The sequence below is a fragment of the Chiroxiphia lanceolata genome, chromosome 8 (genome assembly GCF_009829145.1).
Source record: "Chiroxiphia lanceolata isolate bChiLan1 chromosome 8, bChiLan1.pri, whole genome shotgun sequence".
Taxonomy (NCBI): domain Eukaryota; kingdom Metazoa; phylum Chordata; class Aves; order Passeriformes; family Pipridae; genus Chiroxiphia; species Chiroxiphia lanceolata.
Genome location: NC_045644.1, coordinates 13,588,732 through 13,602,910, shown reverse-complemented (window position 1 = coordinate 13,602,910; position 14,179 = coordinate 13,588,732). Strand labels below are relative to the sequence as shown.

Below are 14,179 nucleotides of genomic sequence, written 5' to 3'. Positions count from 1 at the left end.
GATATGGTTTAGCGTTTTAGGGTAACAGTGGTGGCGCTGGGCTGATGGTTGGGCTGGATGATCTTAAAGGTCTCTTCCAACCTTGATGATTCTATGATTGTACGACTCTGTGATTGCACGACTCTGTGACTCCAAGCGTTGTAGCCCTGGCGACAGGCGGACGGACCATAGAAAAGGCTCCGCCCAACCGGCTAGAGAGGCTCGTGCCGCTGGGAGGCGGGGCTATGCAAATGAGGGAGCCGGGTGACCTCACACGAGATGGCGGCCGGGAGGTGGCGGTGGCGGCGGCTTCACTCGCCAGGACACAAGATGGCCGCGGGGCGGGGCTTGGTGGGGAGGGTGCGCATGCGCGGGCGCGCCGTGCGGAGGCGAAGCGGCAGGGGAGCGCATTAGCCGGGCGCAGGTAGGTGGTGGTGGGGGCTTTTCCGCTCCGTCGGTGGCCCTGGTTTGTCTCCCTGCCTGCAGCGCAACGCGGTGGGGTGGGGGGTCCCCCTTCCACTAAGGCAATTCGGATGAGATGGGGGAGACACCTCCCCCCAGTGGAGCCATTCCCCCTTTCCCTGCAGTGGTAGAGCCCTAGCGTGTACCTCCCCCCGTTACTCTGGACGGTCCCACTTTGGGCCGGGGGATACCCCCCCTCTCTCGCTCCCTGCTGTCAGTGTCCGTGGGCGGGAGTCTTGGTCCTTGTGGAGTCGGTCGGAGTCCGGGTTCCGGTAAGGAGAGGCGGCCCTGGATTGTGGAGTGGGGCTCTGGTGTCCCTGTCACACCTTCCACTCACGTGGCAGCACAACCCACTGCCATGGAGCCCGCGGGAGGGTGGCAGTGCCCCTGGAGAGCCCACCGCGGGAGGGTGGCAGTGCCCCTGCCCGGCCACCCTTTCCTCTCCCAGGGCTGCCAGGCCTCTCCTCAGTGTGGGACACCCTGTGGATGGGTCTCTGGGGTGGCGGTGCTGCTCGGCCATGTCCAAAGGCACAGCGTCCCCATCTCCGGCCTCGCTTCACAGGTATCGCCTGGCTCCCTGTGCTCCTGTTGCACATGTGGGACATCAGCAGCTGCAGTTGCTGACCTAGTGCTGTGTTTTTAGCCCTAAATGCTACAGAGATCCTTGGTGGCCTCAGCAGCTGGGTTCCTTCCAGTTCTTCAGTTAGTAGTGTGTGGCTGCAACTGGGGCATCACGGGGGGACTGGCTCTGGGAGGTTTGCACAGGTGAAGAGACTCCCTGTTGGGAAGACAGGCATATAGCAGGAACTCCTGGTGGCTGCGCTTGGCAAAGTGGTAAAAAGTGCTTCTCACCTGGTGCTTCCTCTGAAGTCTTAACAAAGAACAGGCATCTGTGAAATAATCCCCTCTTGTAGCTTCTGTGATCCTACTCTTGGGGATTGTTTTCAATGAGGATTTCATATTTACTTCCAGATTTGTAATTTGAGGGCACAGTTACCTGCCAGTGGTTCCTATGCCAGTGCTGCGAGGTCCTCTACAAGATCAGAGCTTATATTGACAGTAAATGATGGGGAGACCCATCATTTTTAGTACATCTAACGCACTTCCCTTACACTGTAAAACAATGAATCATTTAGACACAGGATACCATGTGTTGTTAAGTTAAAAGCCTTGTCAAGTTCCAAGGCTATGAGATTTACCCAGTTGCCTCTATTAAAAAACCTTGTATACCTGTTAGGGAGTGAGATCTGATTGAAGGAGATTGCTCTGCTGGAACACAGCTCCACAGAAACTACCAGCTGGTTTGAGATGTTAATTGTCTGCGTGGCAGTTGTGTTTACGTGTATGAGCCTGGCAGGAGTGACGGAAGCATCTGATGGAAGCGCGATTGCCTGTAACAAGAAGGGTGTTACTAAACCTCATGATGCACAATTATCAGTGATTGTTCAGTTGGTAAACAGTACTGGGAAACACCCTCATAGCCTCTTCCAGGCATGTTTCCATGCCTGATCCAGGTGGTGTCAGAGTTTCAAAGGCTTCATTGCTTCACCCTTCCAATACCAGGCTGCTGGGAGTCTGCTGTCGGGGGGGTTCCTTCATGTTTCACACAGGACTATGTTTGGTGTTCCCTCGGGACTCCCTATTAGTAAGTGGATTATATGGGGAAATATGGAGTGAGGATTTCAGTAGTACGATGGAGAAACAGAGCCTTGGACCTATATTCACCTCTAAGAGGGTGCACAGGATCAAAGTTTGGTCAGAGGAGCCTAAATTTTGTGTGTCTAGGAAGGAGCTTTCCTGGGATAGAAATAGGCTTTTAAAAGTGGTTTTTTGTTTAAGAGGGGGCTCTTTCAGTTTCATTCAGTGAAATAGCTCTGTGGAGGGATTTCCCGTCTTACTGACAGAGTCCTGCCAGAATCCAAGTAGCTTCCTGAGTTGAGGACCCTCTGAGGTGTCTTATGTCTTGGACATCTCTTGGAGAAGGAGTGTGCAGAACCTGTTCTTGCTCCCAAAATGGACTTGTCACTGGTGGATAAGCCTGACTAGATGAAGATGCCTGTGACTGTCACTTACAGGGTCTGGGAGGAATTGATGTGCCCAGCACCAGCTGCTTTGCTGGGACAGGTCACAGAGTATCAGCTCTTTCACAGGTGCAGCTCCAGCCTAGCTTCCCTATGAATGGGGCTGGACTGCCAGCATCCCAGTCCTGTCTGGCCATGACCAATGTCTAGAAATAGGGTCCTCTCTCAGGTGACTTTTCCAGCTGATGGGTGGATTTACTGTGTGGCAGTTGCAGAAACACGGAGCTGGTGTATTTGGCGCTCTGCTAGTAAAACACCCAAAATCCAGGATGTGCAGCAGAAGCAGTGTAGTTACAGCTGAAGCAAGCATAGACATATCCTGAGGTATTATTTGGGACAGTCCAGCCTGCATTACCCACACAGTGGAGAATGAATGTGAGAGTCATCCTGTTACTGCGGTCAGGTCTGCAGATGACTATTTCAGGCTCCTGAGTGGCAATCTCAGCACATAAAAATCATCTGGCCCTGCTTAAAAGGCTGGCTTGGGCCAAGATTCACATCTATGGCTCTGCTGGTAGCTCAGTACAAGTGACTTCTGCTGTGGAAGGCTGGAGCTCAGCCTTGAAAGCCCAAAGCGTTGCCGAATCATGATGGGACACAGGGACTTGTGAATCCAGCTGTGAGCTGGCTGGGAAGTTACAGCAGATGTGCAAGAGCTGTGGTGTGTTTCCAGACACTGCCATACGCCAGAACTCTCCAACAAAAGTAGAGCTTTCCTGGTAGCCAGTATTCAAACATCCTTCTCAGGAAGATAAGATCTGCAGACGTCACTGGCAGGAGCCAGATGTCAAATGTGGAGGCGGAAGTTCCTCAAATAAAGGCTCGTTTCTTTCTAATTTACGAGCTTGTTGCTTTATGACTGTGTGTTAGAAGTTCAGCATGAATGAATAGCTATTCCCTCCTGCAGCTCCTTTTCCCATTACTACTTACAGCCTTATGTTGAAATGTTGAAAAGTTCTGACATACTCCATGAGTAATTCTCCATTCCAAGGAAAAGGTTATGAAAATACCAATGTGGCAAGCTTAAATAATGCAGTGCTTTGGGTGTAGAAGCAAAATCTGCTTTTCACAAACAACTATGATTTGTTTCTTTTTAACTGCACATAAAATGACCTAACAACTATCCTAGCAAAAAAATCACAAATATCAGCTGGCTGGAGGGGTTGCACATCTGCAAGGGAGTGACGAGGGAGAGGAAGGAAAGGAGGTAGAAGTTCACCCTCTTTGAACAGCACTGTAGTATGTAAATGACAAAATTAGGTGTCTCTGAAAACTTCATCAGCTGTGGTTTGTGCAACATGTGCTCAGGGAAGCATCGTTTGAATGGGGACAGCATGAAGTGCAGCACTAAGAACCAAACCCTGAGCAGGCTCTGCTTTCAAACAGGCTTTGGGTAGCAAAGGCAAGTCCAGTTTAAGAATTGCCCTTGTGGGTCACACTGTCAGTCTGTCTCTTCCCATATTCCTATGGTAGCAGGAGATGCTGTTTAGGGGGAGAACACATGAGCTGGGCCACCATCTGTGGCCTTCCCACTTGTCCACCCGCAGCCTGCGTAGCCCTTGGTTCCGAGTTGCTGGAGGGGATTTCCCTGCCTGCTCCCTTTAGTAGCTGTTTGTGCACAGCTTTTTTCCATGAATTTGTCTTTGAACCTGTTGCCCACTTCTGTAACCTTTGAGAGCAAATGTCAGGTGTTTGCTACCTGCCAGGTAAAGAAGTATTTTTGTGAACTTTAAACTGATTTCCTGCTAGTTACAGTGAGTGCTCCCAGATCTTGTGTCCTGATGGTTCCACATTCACCTTATTCCCTGCACATGGGACTGTAAACCTCAGTCATGTCCCCCTTCAGCCTTTCCTCTCTGCCTGAAGAGCCCCACCTGTTTAGTCTTCCCTCAGAAGGCGGCTGCCTCAGTCCCTTGGGCACTTTAGGTGCCCTACTTTGTTTCCCCTTATCTCCACATCGTGTGAAGTTTGTAGTGAGGTTGGATGTGCACACAGTGGTCAAGCTCTGGATACACTGAGGTTTCACGTGGTGCAAAATTATGTTGTTCCCTTGTTCTCCATCCCATTCATGAGAGTGCCTCACGCTCTGGTGCCATCATCTGCCCTTGAGCCAGTCCTCCATGGAAGGCTCTTGGTGAGAGACAGAGGACTTAGCGGTGGGACAGTTGGCTTAGCTCTCCCTTCATCTTATTTTCAATTGCATACAAAATGCAATTTCCCCTTGAGGCTTGTCTGTCTTTAATTACACCTATAAAAGTTCATTGTCTGGCTGAATTTGCCTCCAAGCAGTGTCTTCCTTTTATCTGGCTGTGGGTTTTGGCATGGCAGGGATGCAGAATGGTGACTTAGCTTCACAAGAGCTCTGCAGTTGGATCCAGTTGAGGTTTAGTGCTTTGTCTGGGAGTGAAGCCGATGTGCAGTTTCAATCTAGTGATGTAATTGATTGGAACAAATGCCGTTCCTCTTTCTGAACTAGTTATGAGGAATTCCTTGGCCTAGGCAGAGCAGATGGTTATTTTTGCTCTTCTAATCTTGCCTAGAAGTGGTCAGACTCATGGCTTCAGGGAAATGCTGAATGGGACTGGCATTTCATCAGTTTTCATACCCAGATGTTTATTCTTCTGCTTGGACATGCTGCAGGTGGTGCTGGAAGCCCGGCAAGGCTGGCTCAGTGCATAGATTCCCATTCCTTATGTGCTCACTCTAATCCTGTGTTGCAAAGTCCCAACAGTGTGTCTGAGCTGAGTGAGTGCTGACCCTGGAGGGCTGAAATGGAAGTGACTATGAGCCCCTTATCTGGCTTTTGACAGTGTCGAGAACATGACCTTGTTACCCTTCATGTATGTACTGTGAACAGGCCTTCTTATGGCAGCATGGGCTGGAGAACCTGGCTTGCACTGATTTAAGAACCCTTAACATCTCACAAAAGTCCCTCTGAAGAGGGGCCTTGTACTTTGCCTTTGGTCTGTAGCAACTTGAGCATGAGAGGGGGCTCAGGCTGAAAAGCATGAGAGAACATCATGGGAGGACGCTGGTCTCATCTCCTGGCCATAAGCTCCAGTCAGTGCTGATGTGAGGAGTCCTCTCCTCACAGGTGCCCCTTGTGAACATCCAGCAACTTGTTCTGGTCTAAGGCTGCTGTTTCCACTGGTTTTATTTCTGTACATATTGCTGTCCAGCCAAAGCGTCTTTATTTCAGACTCCGATCCTAAAATCTAGGCTGCTCCAAAATGAGCTGCTAAGGCACTTCTGGTTGCCTTTATCATGTGATGGCAGCATGTCTGCTGTGTGCCATCATGCTCTGGTCTTGTCTCTTCATGCCACGAAGCAGCAGCACTGCTTGCCATAAATAACTCCTGTCTGAGCTAGCCCAGGTGCAGTCAGCTGTGGCTGCCCACGCAAAGCAGGGTGCACGTGTGAGATTGCATCACAGCTGTTGTCATTTTCATTTGGCTAAAAATTTACACTGGTACTTAAAAACGTCAGGGACTAGGTGTGTTTCCTGAAGCTGCTTTGTTGTTTGCAGCTGTCCAGCTTGATTGCTCCTGTGACCTTGCCTTTAAAGAGCTTTAAATAAATCTGCTACTTGCTGGATAACGAAGAACGTTACAGGGTAAAGGACCGGGCGTACTGCCGGGAGCTCGCAGCCTGGCCTCAGCTTAATGAAACAGCTTTAGTGCAGCAGAGAGCTTCTAGTCTCTTAAATCCCCTCCAATCCACTTTTGAACAGCTACTCAAAGCAATATGAATTCTGATCTCTGCAGACAAAGATTTACCAATTAACTTGATTCACCTTTTGCTTAATTTAAGAAATTGAACCTGGTTTCATTTTATTTCATTTTATTTATTTTTTTCTCTCCTGCAGGAGCAACAATGGATTTGCCCCAACAAAGATGTAGCAGGTGTTGGGAGAAGACATCTCACCTGAAATGGAGGTGATTGTGGGAGCTGAATGCTGACTGCACCAACATGGAGTTGCGACTGCTGGCTTGTCTTTTCCATTTGCCCACTGCAGTGATCTACGGGTCCCTGTCGCTGTTTGTTTCCATTTTGCACAACGTATTCCTCCTGTACTACGTGGACACCTTTGTCTCTGTTTACAAGATTGATAAACTGTCCTTTTGGATAGGAGAGGTTAGTCTTTTCTGTAAGTTTCTGCCCTCTTAAGTAAGGAATTCTGAAACCAAGACTGCTCCTTTCTAGACGTGTGAAAAGTGTTAGTTGTAACAGCAGTGTTCCCCTTTGGGAGCCTTCTAAGTGCTAACTTGGGCTTTTCAGTTTTTCATGCTTATATAAAGATAGAACAAGCTGGGATGGAAAACCTGGAAACTTTGTTCTTTTCTCTGGGGACATTGCAGTGTTTCACAGGCAGGGAAAACCACTAGCCTCACTGCCAGTTGCTCGAAACAGGGGAATCCTACAGTGGTGATAGGGCAGGAAGGGTGGGCTGGGACAGTTCCTGCTGGTGGCTCGCTGTGCCAGCTCAGCATTGCTTGCTTCAGTGGCAGAACTGAGTCTTTGTTGGAGCTGGGGTTTGTTTCACTGTCTTGTTTTCTTTCCTAGACAGTGTTTCTGATCTGGAACAGCCTCAATGACCCTCTGTTCGGCTGGCTGAGTGACCGAGTGTTCCTTAGCACACAGCAGTAAGTGAAGTTCCTCTTCCAGCAGAGGCTGGGAAGTTGTTTATTCTCTGGGGAAGATGATGTGAAACTGGGAGCTTTAAAATGATGGCAGGAGAATGGTTTCTGGGGTATAGAACTCTTAAATACCTCCTTTTCTTGGCACCTTTGAAGTTAATGAATTAATGTTTCAGTACCTGGCTATATAGAGGAAGTCACACACCAATTGGGTGGATGTGACCCTAGCCCTCAACAATCAGGAGTGGTGCAGAACCTAAAATGTGGGTATCTAACATCTCAAGCCCCTGCTATATGAGCAAGACTCTTAGTGGGGTGTTGGAGAGCATCTGTACATAGTTTGGGAGGCAGAAGGGGGGAAAGGACAGTTATATTTCCACATAGAATGCCTCAGACCAGTTGTTCCCAAACTCTCTGGGATGGGAGCTGAGGGAAGACAGCTCTGCATTGTTGGCCATTAGCATTTCTTGTGTATTTACGTCAATATTTTAATGAAAATCACGGTGTGGCTTTCTGCAACTAGTAAAAACTCATTGAAATCATTGACGTTGTGCTACGTGCAGACAGTACAGCACTGTCAGGAAGAGACTTCCTCTGGAGAAAAGAGAGTCCCTTTCCACACTTTTTGGCCTTCTTAAACCCATACTTTCGGTGTATTCACACATTATCTGAGAAGGTGTCTGATGTGGGTGCTTGTTACGTGAGCAAAAGCTCTATTTGTGTCTGTGCCACTTAGATGACTCCCTTGGAGAGGAAGAATACATGGTTATGCAGGGCTTTGTCCAGGTGTCTAAAATACTTTTTTTTTCCTTCTGTTGCAGGCCAGGAGCAGAGATTTCTTCCCCTGAAGTAGTTCTCAAGAGACTCAGAGCACTAAGCCACAATGGCCCCCTCTTTGCCATCTCTTTCCTGGCTTTCTGGGTTGCCTGGGCTCATCCTGGTTTGCAGTTCCTCCTTTGCCTTTGCATGTATGACAGCTTTCTCACCATGGTCGACCTCCATCACAACGCCTTGCTTGCAGACCTGGCTGTTTCAGCAAAAGACAGGACTAGCCTCAACTTCTACTGCTCCCTCTTCAGTGCCATAGGCTCGCTCTCTGTCTTCATGTCCTATGCGGTGTGGAACAAAGAGGACTTCTTTTCCTTTCGCATATTTTGCGTCCTGCTGGCCCTCTGCTCCATCGCTGGTTTTACCCTGTCCACACAGTTGCTCCGCCAGCGGTTCCAGGCTGATGGGAAAGAGAAATGGGACCAGGAATCAACCCTAAAAGAGTAAGTGTCACCAATTCTCAGCAGAGACAAAAGCCTAGCATAGGTCTGCAGCAAACTGAATGTGTGGGAAGATCCAGTACAAGGCAACCTTTTGTTAATCATCTGTGGTTCTTGTCTATTGATACAGTTTCCAGGATCAGCTCTGTTACACTGGCTCTGAAGGCCCTCTGAAAATAGAACAAACCTATCTTGTGACACTCCTGGCCTAAACTGGAGGCAGATCCCTGACCTGCTGTATGGCCACCCAGTGTTTGGAATATGAAATGAGTTAGTATCTAGAGCACCCAGTGAGGCCTGTGAGTGGCAAAATGTCAGATGCAGCTTATGAAAGCATTTCTGCTTGAGCATGCGACTACCTTGCTGCCCATTATTCCCTATGGAGTTGGACAAGTGGATGTCTTGCCCTGTTGCTCGCTTTAGCTGCCTGGTAGTGGCTGGGCTGTTGGTAGGCCACAACGCAGCTGGTGTTCCCTGTTTAGCTCCTTGCTTTTCCTTGGGCTGCCCCTCTTGTCATCTCTTGTTAAGAGCTGCCAGCATTATGCTGTCGTAGCAGCGGATCCTGATGAGATCTGCCAGGTGAGCTAACCACAGGGATATGGGAGAGGAGCGTGTATGTAGCAGAATGGCTAATAAGAGGAGAATGCATTTATAGACAGAAATGTGAATTTTGTTTTTGGAAGACAGGTGTACTTTGGGAGACCTGTTGCCTGTGGTTCTTGCTAGCAATAAGCAATCGTTGTAGACTCCACTGTTTCACTTTGGTCCAGGAAGAGGAATGGCTGGGTTGGGAGCTGAGGAAAGACAGTTCTGCAACTACACAGGAAGAGCTGGGGGCTCTGTCCTGCCTCCTGTGAGGGATTTATGGTTGCTGTTTTCCTTCCTTTTCCTTTAGGCTGTACATTGAGAAACTCTCCGTCCCCCAGGAGAAGAGGATCACCCTGGCAGAGTATCTCCAGCAGCTCTCCCGGCATCGCAACTTCCTCTGGTTTGTCTGCATGAATCTCATCCAGGTAGGCACAGCTGTGACACACTGTGATTCAGAGGATGAGCACTGGCTCTGGCTGTTTGACATGGTGATTCAGCAGTGTGTGAGTTCCCCAGGAAGGGCAGAGATGTTTCCAGCACCCACTTGCTCTTGGAGCCTCCTGCACATTAAGCAGCTGGTAGCCACTCTCCCTGCTTGTGACCGAGAATACTTCCTGAGCAAGCTGTGGGGTGCTCCTTCCTCTCTGGAGCGTAGGCTGGATTACAGGGGCTGGCTGAGCTCTGTGCAGCCCATCTGGGGTGCAGAAGCACAGGGCTGCCTGGCTGGTGTGGCTGTCAGCACAGTCTCCTTCCCCATTCCACTTTCCTGAGGCTCACGTCGCTGTTCTTGCTGTCCAGCTGGATCTACCTCCCAGCTGGCTTTGCCATTTCTGTTCTTCATCCTCTTCAGTGATTACTACCAAATTTCGGCAGCCTGCCCAGCTTTGTGTGCTGCAGTTACGGCTCCCTGGGGATCCCTCAGTTCCCCTCAGGCAGGCTTTTGATACTGGTCTGCATCTTTGTGTTCAAGCCTTGTTGCTGCCTTATCTGTGTCCTGCCAGCGGCCTCCTCCCTCCTGCCATGCCACTGTGTCCCCAAAGCCTTGTGGTCACTGCTGTCACCTACTGGCCCTGCCTGCTGCCCCAGCAGCACTGTGCTGTGCAAGCCGAGCCTCAGCAGCTGGGCAGCAGTGCTGACCCTGGGCACATGGTGGGCATGGCTGGGGGCATGGCAGCTTTGCAATCTCAGCTGACAGTGCCAGAAACTCCACAGCCAAGCTCTTGCTATTCTGAAGTACTCCAGGTCCATCCTGCATGGTCCCTTGGCATGGGGCTTCTAGGACAACAGAGCTCAGATGGCTGTTAGCTTTTTCTGTTCTCTCTCACTGCTGTTCCTGCTGACCAGCTCGTCTGCATGCTGCCTTCACAGGTTTTTCACTGCCATTTTAACAGCAACTTCTTCCCTCTGTTCCTGGAGCACCTGCTGTCAGACCAGATCTCTGTCTCTACTGGATCCTTCCTGCTCGGTGAGTCTCAGGTGGGACAGGAGGGAGCAGCTGAGTTAGGTAGGACCTGGCCTGAGTCTGGGTTTGCTCTTCACACACTCTGTCTGGGGAGAGGTGTGCTCACATGCAGGTCTCTGGGCTGTAAAATTCACATGCACGCAGCCCACACGCTTCCCTGGGACCTCCAAGTTGTCCTTCCTGGGCACAGAAGTAAATTGGGGCCTGTTCTAGTAATAACAAGCCTGGCACGCTGGATGCCAGACTCCACGGAGGTATTGCTCTGAGCATTAGAGGCTGCAGATAGTGTCCCCAGGATGCAGCAGAGAACAGAGCCCTGAATTTAAACCCTTTCCCTCTACAGCATATGGACCATTTCCAGGCTGCCACAGATATGTGGACAGTGATCCTAGAGTTACCCTAGGAGGGTTCTGTGCAGGCTAGGTCTGGTCAGGCAGTTCTGTCTTTCTGATTTTTGCTCCAGTCGCAGCTTCTGTGTGACACTGGGCAAGTCTTTTCTTCCTTCCTGCCCATGATGGGAGAAGGCCTCCCTCTGTAGGAAAGTGTGTGCTGTGCCACGAAGCCACAGAGTAAATCTACTGCAGCCTTCTGTATGTGGATAGGAGATGCTTTGTATTGTGTCTTACAGTCCTGCTGACAATAGCAGGACTGTATACTTACTCTCAGTATCAGACCTGGGGGCATGGTGGAAACTGAAACTCCACTGAGCTGTCTGTGCCTCTGTCTCTGCTCAGGTGTTTCCTACATTGCCCCCCATCTCAACAACCTCTACTTCCTGTCGCTCTGCCGCCGCTGTGGGGTTTACGCTGTAGTGCGAGGACTCTTCTTCCTGAAGCTGGCTCTGAGTGTTGTCATGCTCCTGGCAGGACCTGACCAGGTGTATCTGCTCTGCATCTTCATTGCCAGGTAGGCAGGCAGCACTTGCTTCCCATGCCCTCTGCCACCTGGGAAGCAAAATTATTTGACCCTGTTTTAAGGAGAGGGGTGGAAGGCTGGGAACAATAGCCAGGGTCACCCATAAGCCATGTGATTTCCATCTCTGGTAGCATGTGGGATGGGTCACTGGAATCTGTTGGCTGTGAGGGAGGCAGCGATGTTCAGGAGGGCACAGACCAGCTGGACTGCCAGCAGCCTGCAGCAGCCTTTCCCAGCTGCTGAGAGCTCCTCTCCTCATCCACAGCCCTCAGTGTGGGCTGCACCTGCCCATTAGTCCCTGGCCTGGTGTGTCCTTTCCCCGGCAGGTCAGGAGTGATCCAAGGCGTTGCTGCAGGGTACAAAGTCTTATTGCTAGTGGTGTTCCCCTCCTGTAACCTGGGCTTCTGAAATTCTTATTTAAAGTGTGGAGAAACCTTTCTCACACTCTGGTTTTTCTGATCTCTCACCTACTCCTGTCACTTCTTGATACCCCTATTCAGTGCTTTGCCTGTTGTTCTGCAGCAACCGCGTGTTCACAGAAGGGACCTGTAAGCTGCTGAACCTGGTGGTCACGGACTTAGTGGATGAGGATCTAGTCCTAAACTGTAGGAAGCAGGCAGCCTCAGCCTTGCTCTTTGGGATGGTGGCTCTGGTCACCAAGCCAGGCCAGACCTTTGCCCCTCTGATTGGCACCTGGCTGCTCTGTGCATACACAGGTAAGGATGCTCCCGGGGAAAGCAGCGGGGCAGGAGAGGGCAGACATGTGAATTCGGTGTCCTGTCCCCTGGGGACAAAGGTCCAGTGGCTGAGCTGTGCCTGGTCCTTGCCTTTCCACAGCCAGTCACTCAGAGAGAATGGATGAGGGTCCATCCCCACTGTCCCCAGTCTCACAAACTCTTCTCTGACACCAGGCTACGACATCTTCCAGCGCAACCCCCTGAGCAACGTGGTGAGTGCCCAGCCAAAGTTGGAGTCTGCCGTGGCCTTGGAGCCAACTCTTCGACAGGGCTGCTTTTACCTCCTCGTCTTTGTGCCCATCACATGTGCGCTGCTGCAGCTCCTCAGCTGGTCGCAGTTTAGCCTGCACGGGAAGCGGCTGCAGATGGTGAAGGCTCAGCGGCAGAACCTGACTCAAGGCCGAGCACCAGAGGTCAAAACAATCTAGGGGTGCCCAAGCCCCCGGGGTGCTGCTGGTTCCAGGCTGGTGCCAGAGGGCAGGCGAAACACAGGGATGGCAGGCTGAGAAAGCCTGGTGTTTGTGGTTCAGCTGTGAAACGCTGTGATGCCAATGTTTTCTCATTCCAGGAGGTGGTCACTCTGGAAGGCAGAGAAGTTCAGCACGTGAGGGGCCTGGGATAGATCACTTGGCCACAGGAGCAAGAACATTTTATCCCAGCCTGTTCCAGGGAGCAGAGAGCTGCTCATTCCAGTGAGGAGGTGCTGGTTGCTAGAGGCAGACATGTCCCCAGTTCGCTCCTCTGCCCTGACCATGGCCCTGGGGAGCCACAGCCTCTGGCTGAGCAGGAGGAGACTGCACAGGGAATCCTTACTTGCTAGAGCCTTGCAGATTTGGGGAGTGGAGTGGGAGGCTCCTGAGGGACTAAGTGACTGAGGGGATGATGATAGAACAGCAGGAGCAGGGATGAGAGGACCTCCAAGGCCTTTCCCAGTAACTGGTACAACCCTCCCACATACAGCGTTGCAGTTCTTGGACCAAATCCACTCTTCGACATTTCTTGTTTCCAGGACAATATCCTGCACAGGCAGGATCTGCTGGCTGTGTTTTATGCTGAGGTTCCGTCCTTTGTGGCCTTGCAGAAGGCTTTGTTGCCAGCCTGGGAAAGGTGCAGGGCTTGAACTGGATTCAGAGCCTTGAGCTGGATAAACATTGCTTATGTTTATCCCTCCTCTCCCCTCCAGTCCCTTCCACTCAGTGCTGTCACAGAGCTGTGCCATGAGCCCCCTCCCATGCTGGCACAGGTCAGGGAACCAACCCCTAAATGAGCCAATGGAAGTGCCTCCCTGCCCAGGGCCATCCCAGGTGACCTGGTGAGGCAGCCTGGCACTGTCCCCTGTTGCAGAGCACAGCCTGGAGGAACACCAGGTCTTGCTTTTGTGCCTTCAGTTTCTTGTTGGAGCCTGTCTGACACAATGCTGGGCAGTCACAGGGTTGAGATTTTACAGCCGTGGGGAGAGGTAGACACCTCAGCTCCTCTGTGCTTTAAACAGTGCCCCAGAGTTTGATCATCTCACCTGGCTGCTGAGACAGGGATCCAAGGAGGAGAGCAGGTGTTTTGGTCTCCCTGGTTTTGGCTGGGAACAGATGGGACAGGGATGGGACCCAAAGGGGTCCCTGAGGTAAGGGGATGTCTCCTCAATCCCTGTGATGTGTTTGGGAGCAGGCAGAAGGGATGTGCCAAAGTCGGTCTGCTGCAGGAAGAAGAGGGTAGGCAGGCAGTGTTGTTGCACACTGAGGGATGTGCTGTTCTTTTTTTAGTGCCAGGTTCCCTCTGGGGTCTCAGCCTGCCAACCTGCCATCTTGCCTCAGGGCACAGCTGCCTTCTGTCTTGGACCAAGACATTCCTGCCATGAGGCTTCTGTAGCTCTTGATGGTTCAATCATAAGTTATTTGTGCAACTTCTAACCAAGTTCGAGAATGATTCTTCATTTCATAAATTAAAGATGGTCTTTTTGTGAATTGCTTAATGATTTTCTTCTAGCCCGTGGCTCTAACCTGGCCAAGTGCATGTGCTGCTGTGGGGACACAGCTGTGGCTGCGTGGAGAGA

General features: G+C 51.0%; 1 protein-coding gene across 3 annotated transcripts; it reads left to right on the top strand.

Moving 5' to 3' along the window:
• The first annotated feature begins 340 nt into the window (after positions 1–340).
• Positions 341–14,090, top strand: MFSD13A (major facilitator superfamily domain containing 13A). Of its 3 annotated transcripts, none has more exons than XM_032694466.1 (9): positions 341–403; positions 6,388–6,656; positions 7,086–7,165; positions 7,981–8,430; positions 9,323–9,440; positions 10,384–10,480; positions 11,212–11,383; positions 11,915–12,108; positions 12,304–14,090. In XM_032694466.1, exons 2-9 carry the CDS (start codon positions 6,492–6,494, stop codon positions 12,555–12,557), a joined length of 1,530 nt encoding a protein of 509 aa, XP_032550357.1. In that variant the 5' UTR covers positions 341–403; positions 6,388–6,491; the 3' UTR covers positions 12,558–14,090. The 3 variants fall into 3 exon arrangements, with proteins under 3 accessions (XP_032550357.1, XP_032550359.1, XP_032550358.1); XM_032694468.1 differs by having other exon boundaries at positions 12,230–12,336; XM_032694467.1 differs by lacking the exon at positions 341–403 and adding an exon at positions 433–713.
• The last annotated feature ends 89 nt before the right edge of the window (positions 14,091–14,179 follow it).

Coding starts and splice junctions, on each gene's coding strand:
- MFSD13A (XM_032694466.1), top strand. CDS start 6,492: ATGGAGTTGCGACTGCTGGCTTGTCTTTTCCATTTGCCCACTGCAGTG. Junction 9,441..10,383: donor TCTGCATGAATCTCATCCAG/GTAGGCACAGCT, acceptor CTGCCTTCACAG/GTTTTTCACTGCCATTTTAA. Junction 11,384..11,914: donor CTCTGCATCTTCATTGCCAG/GTAGGCAGGCAG, acceptor GTTGTTCTGCAG/CAACCGCGTGTTCACAGAAG.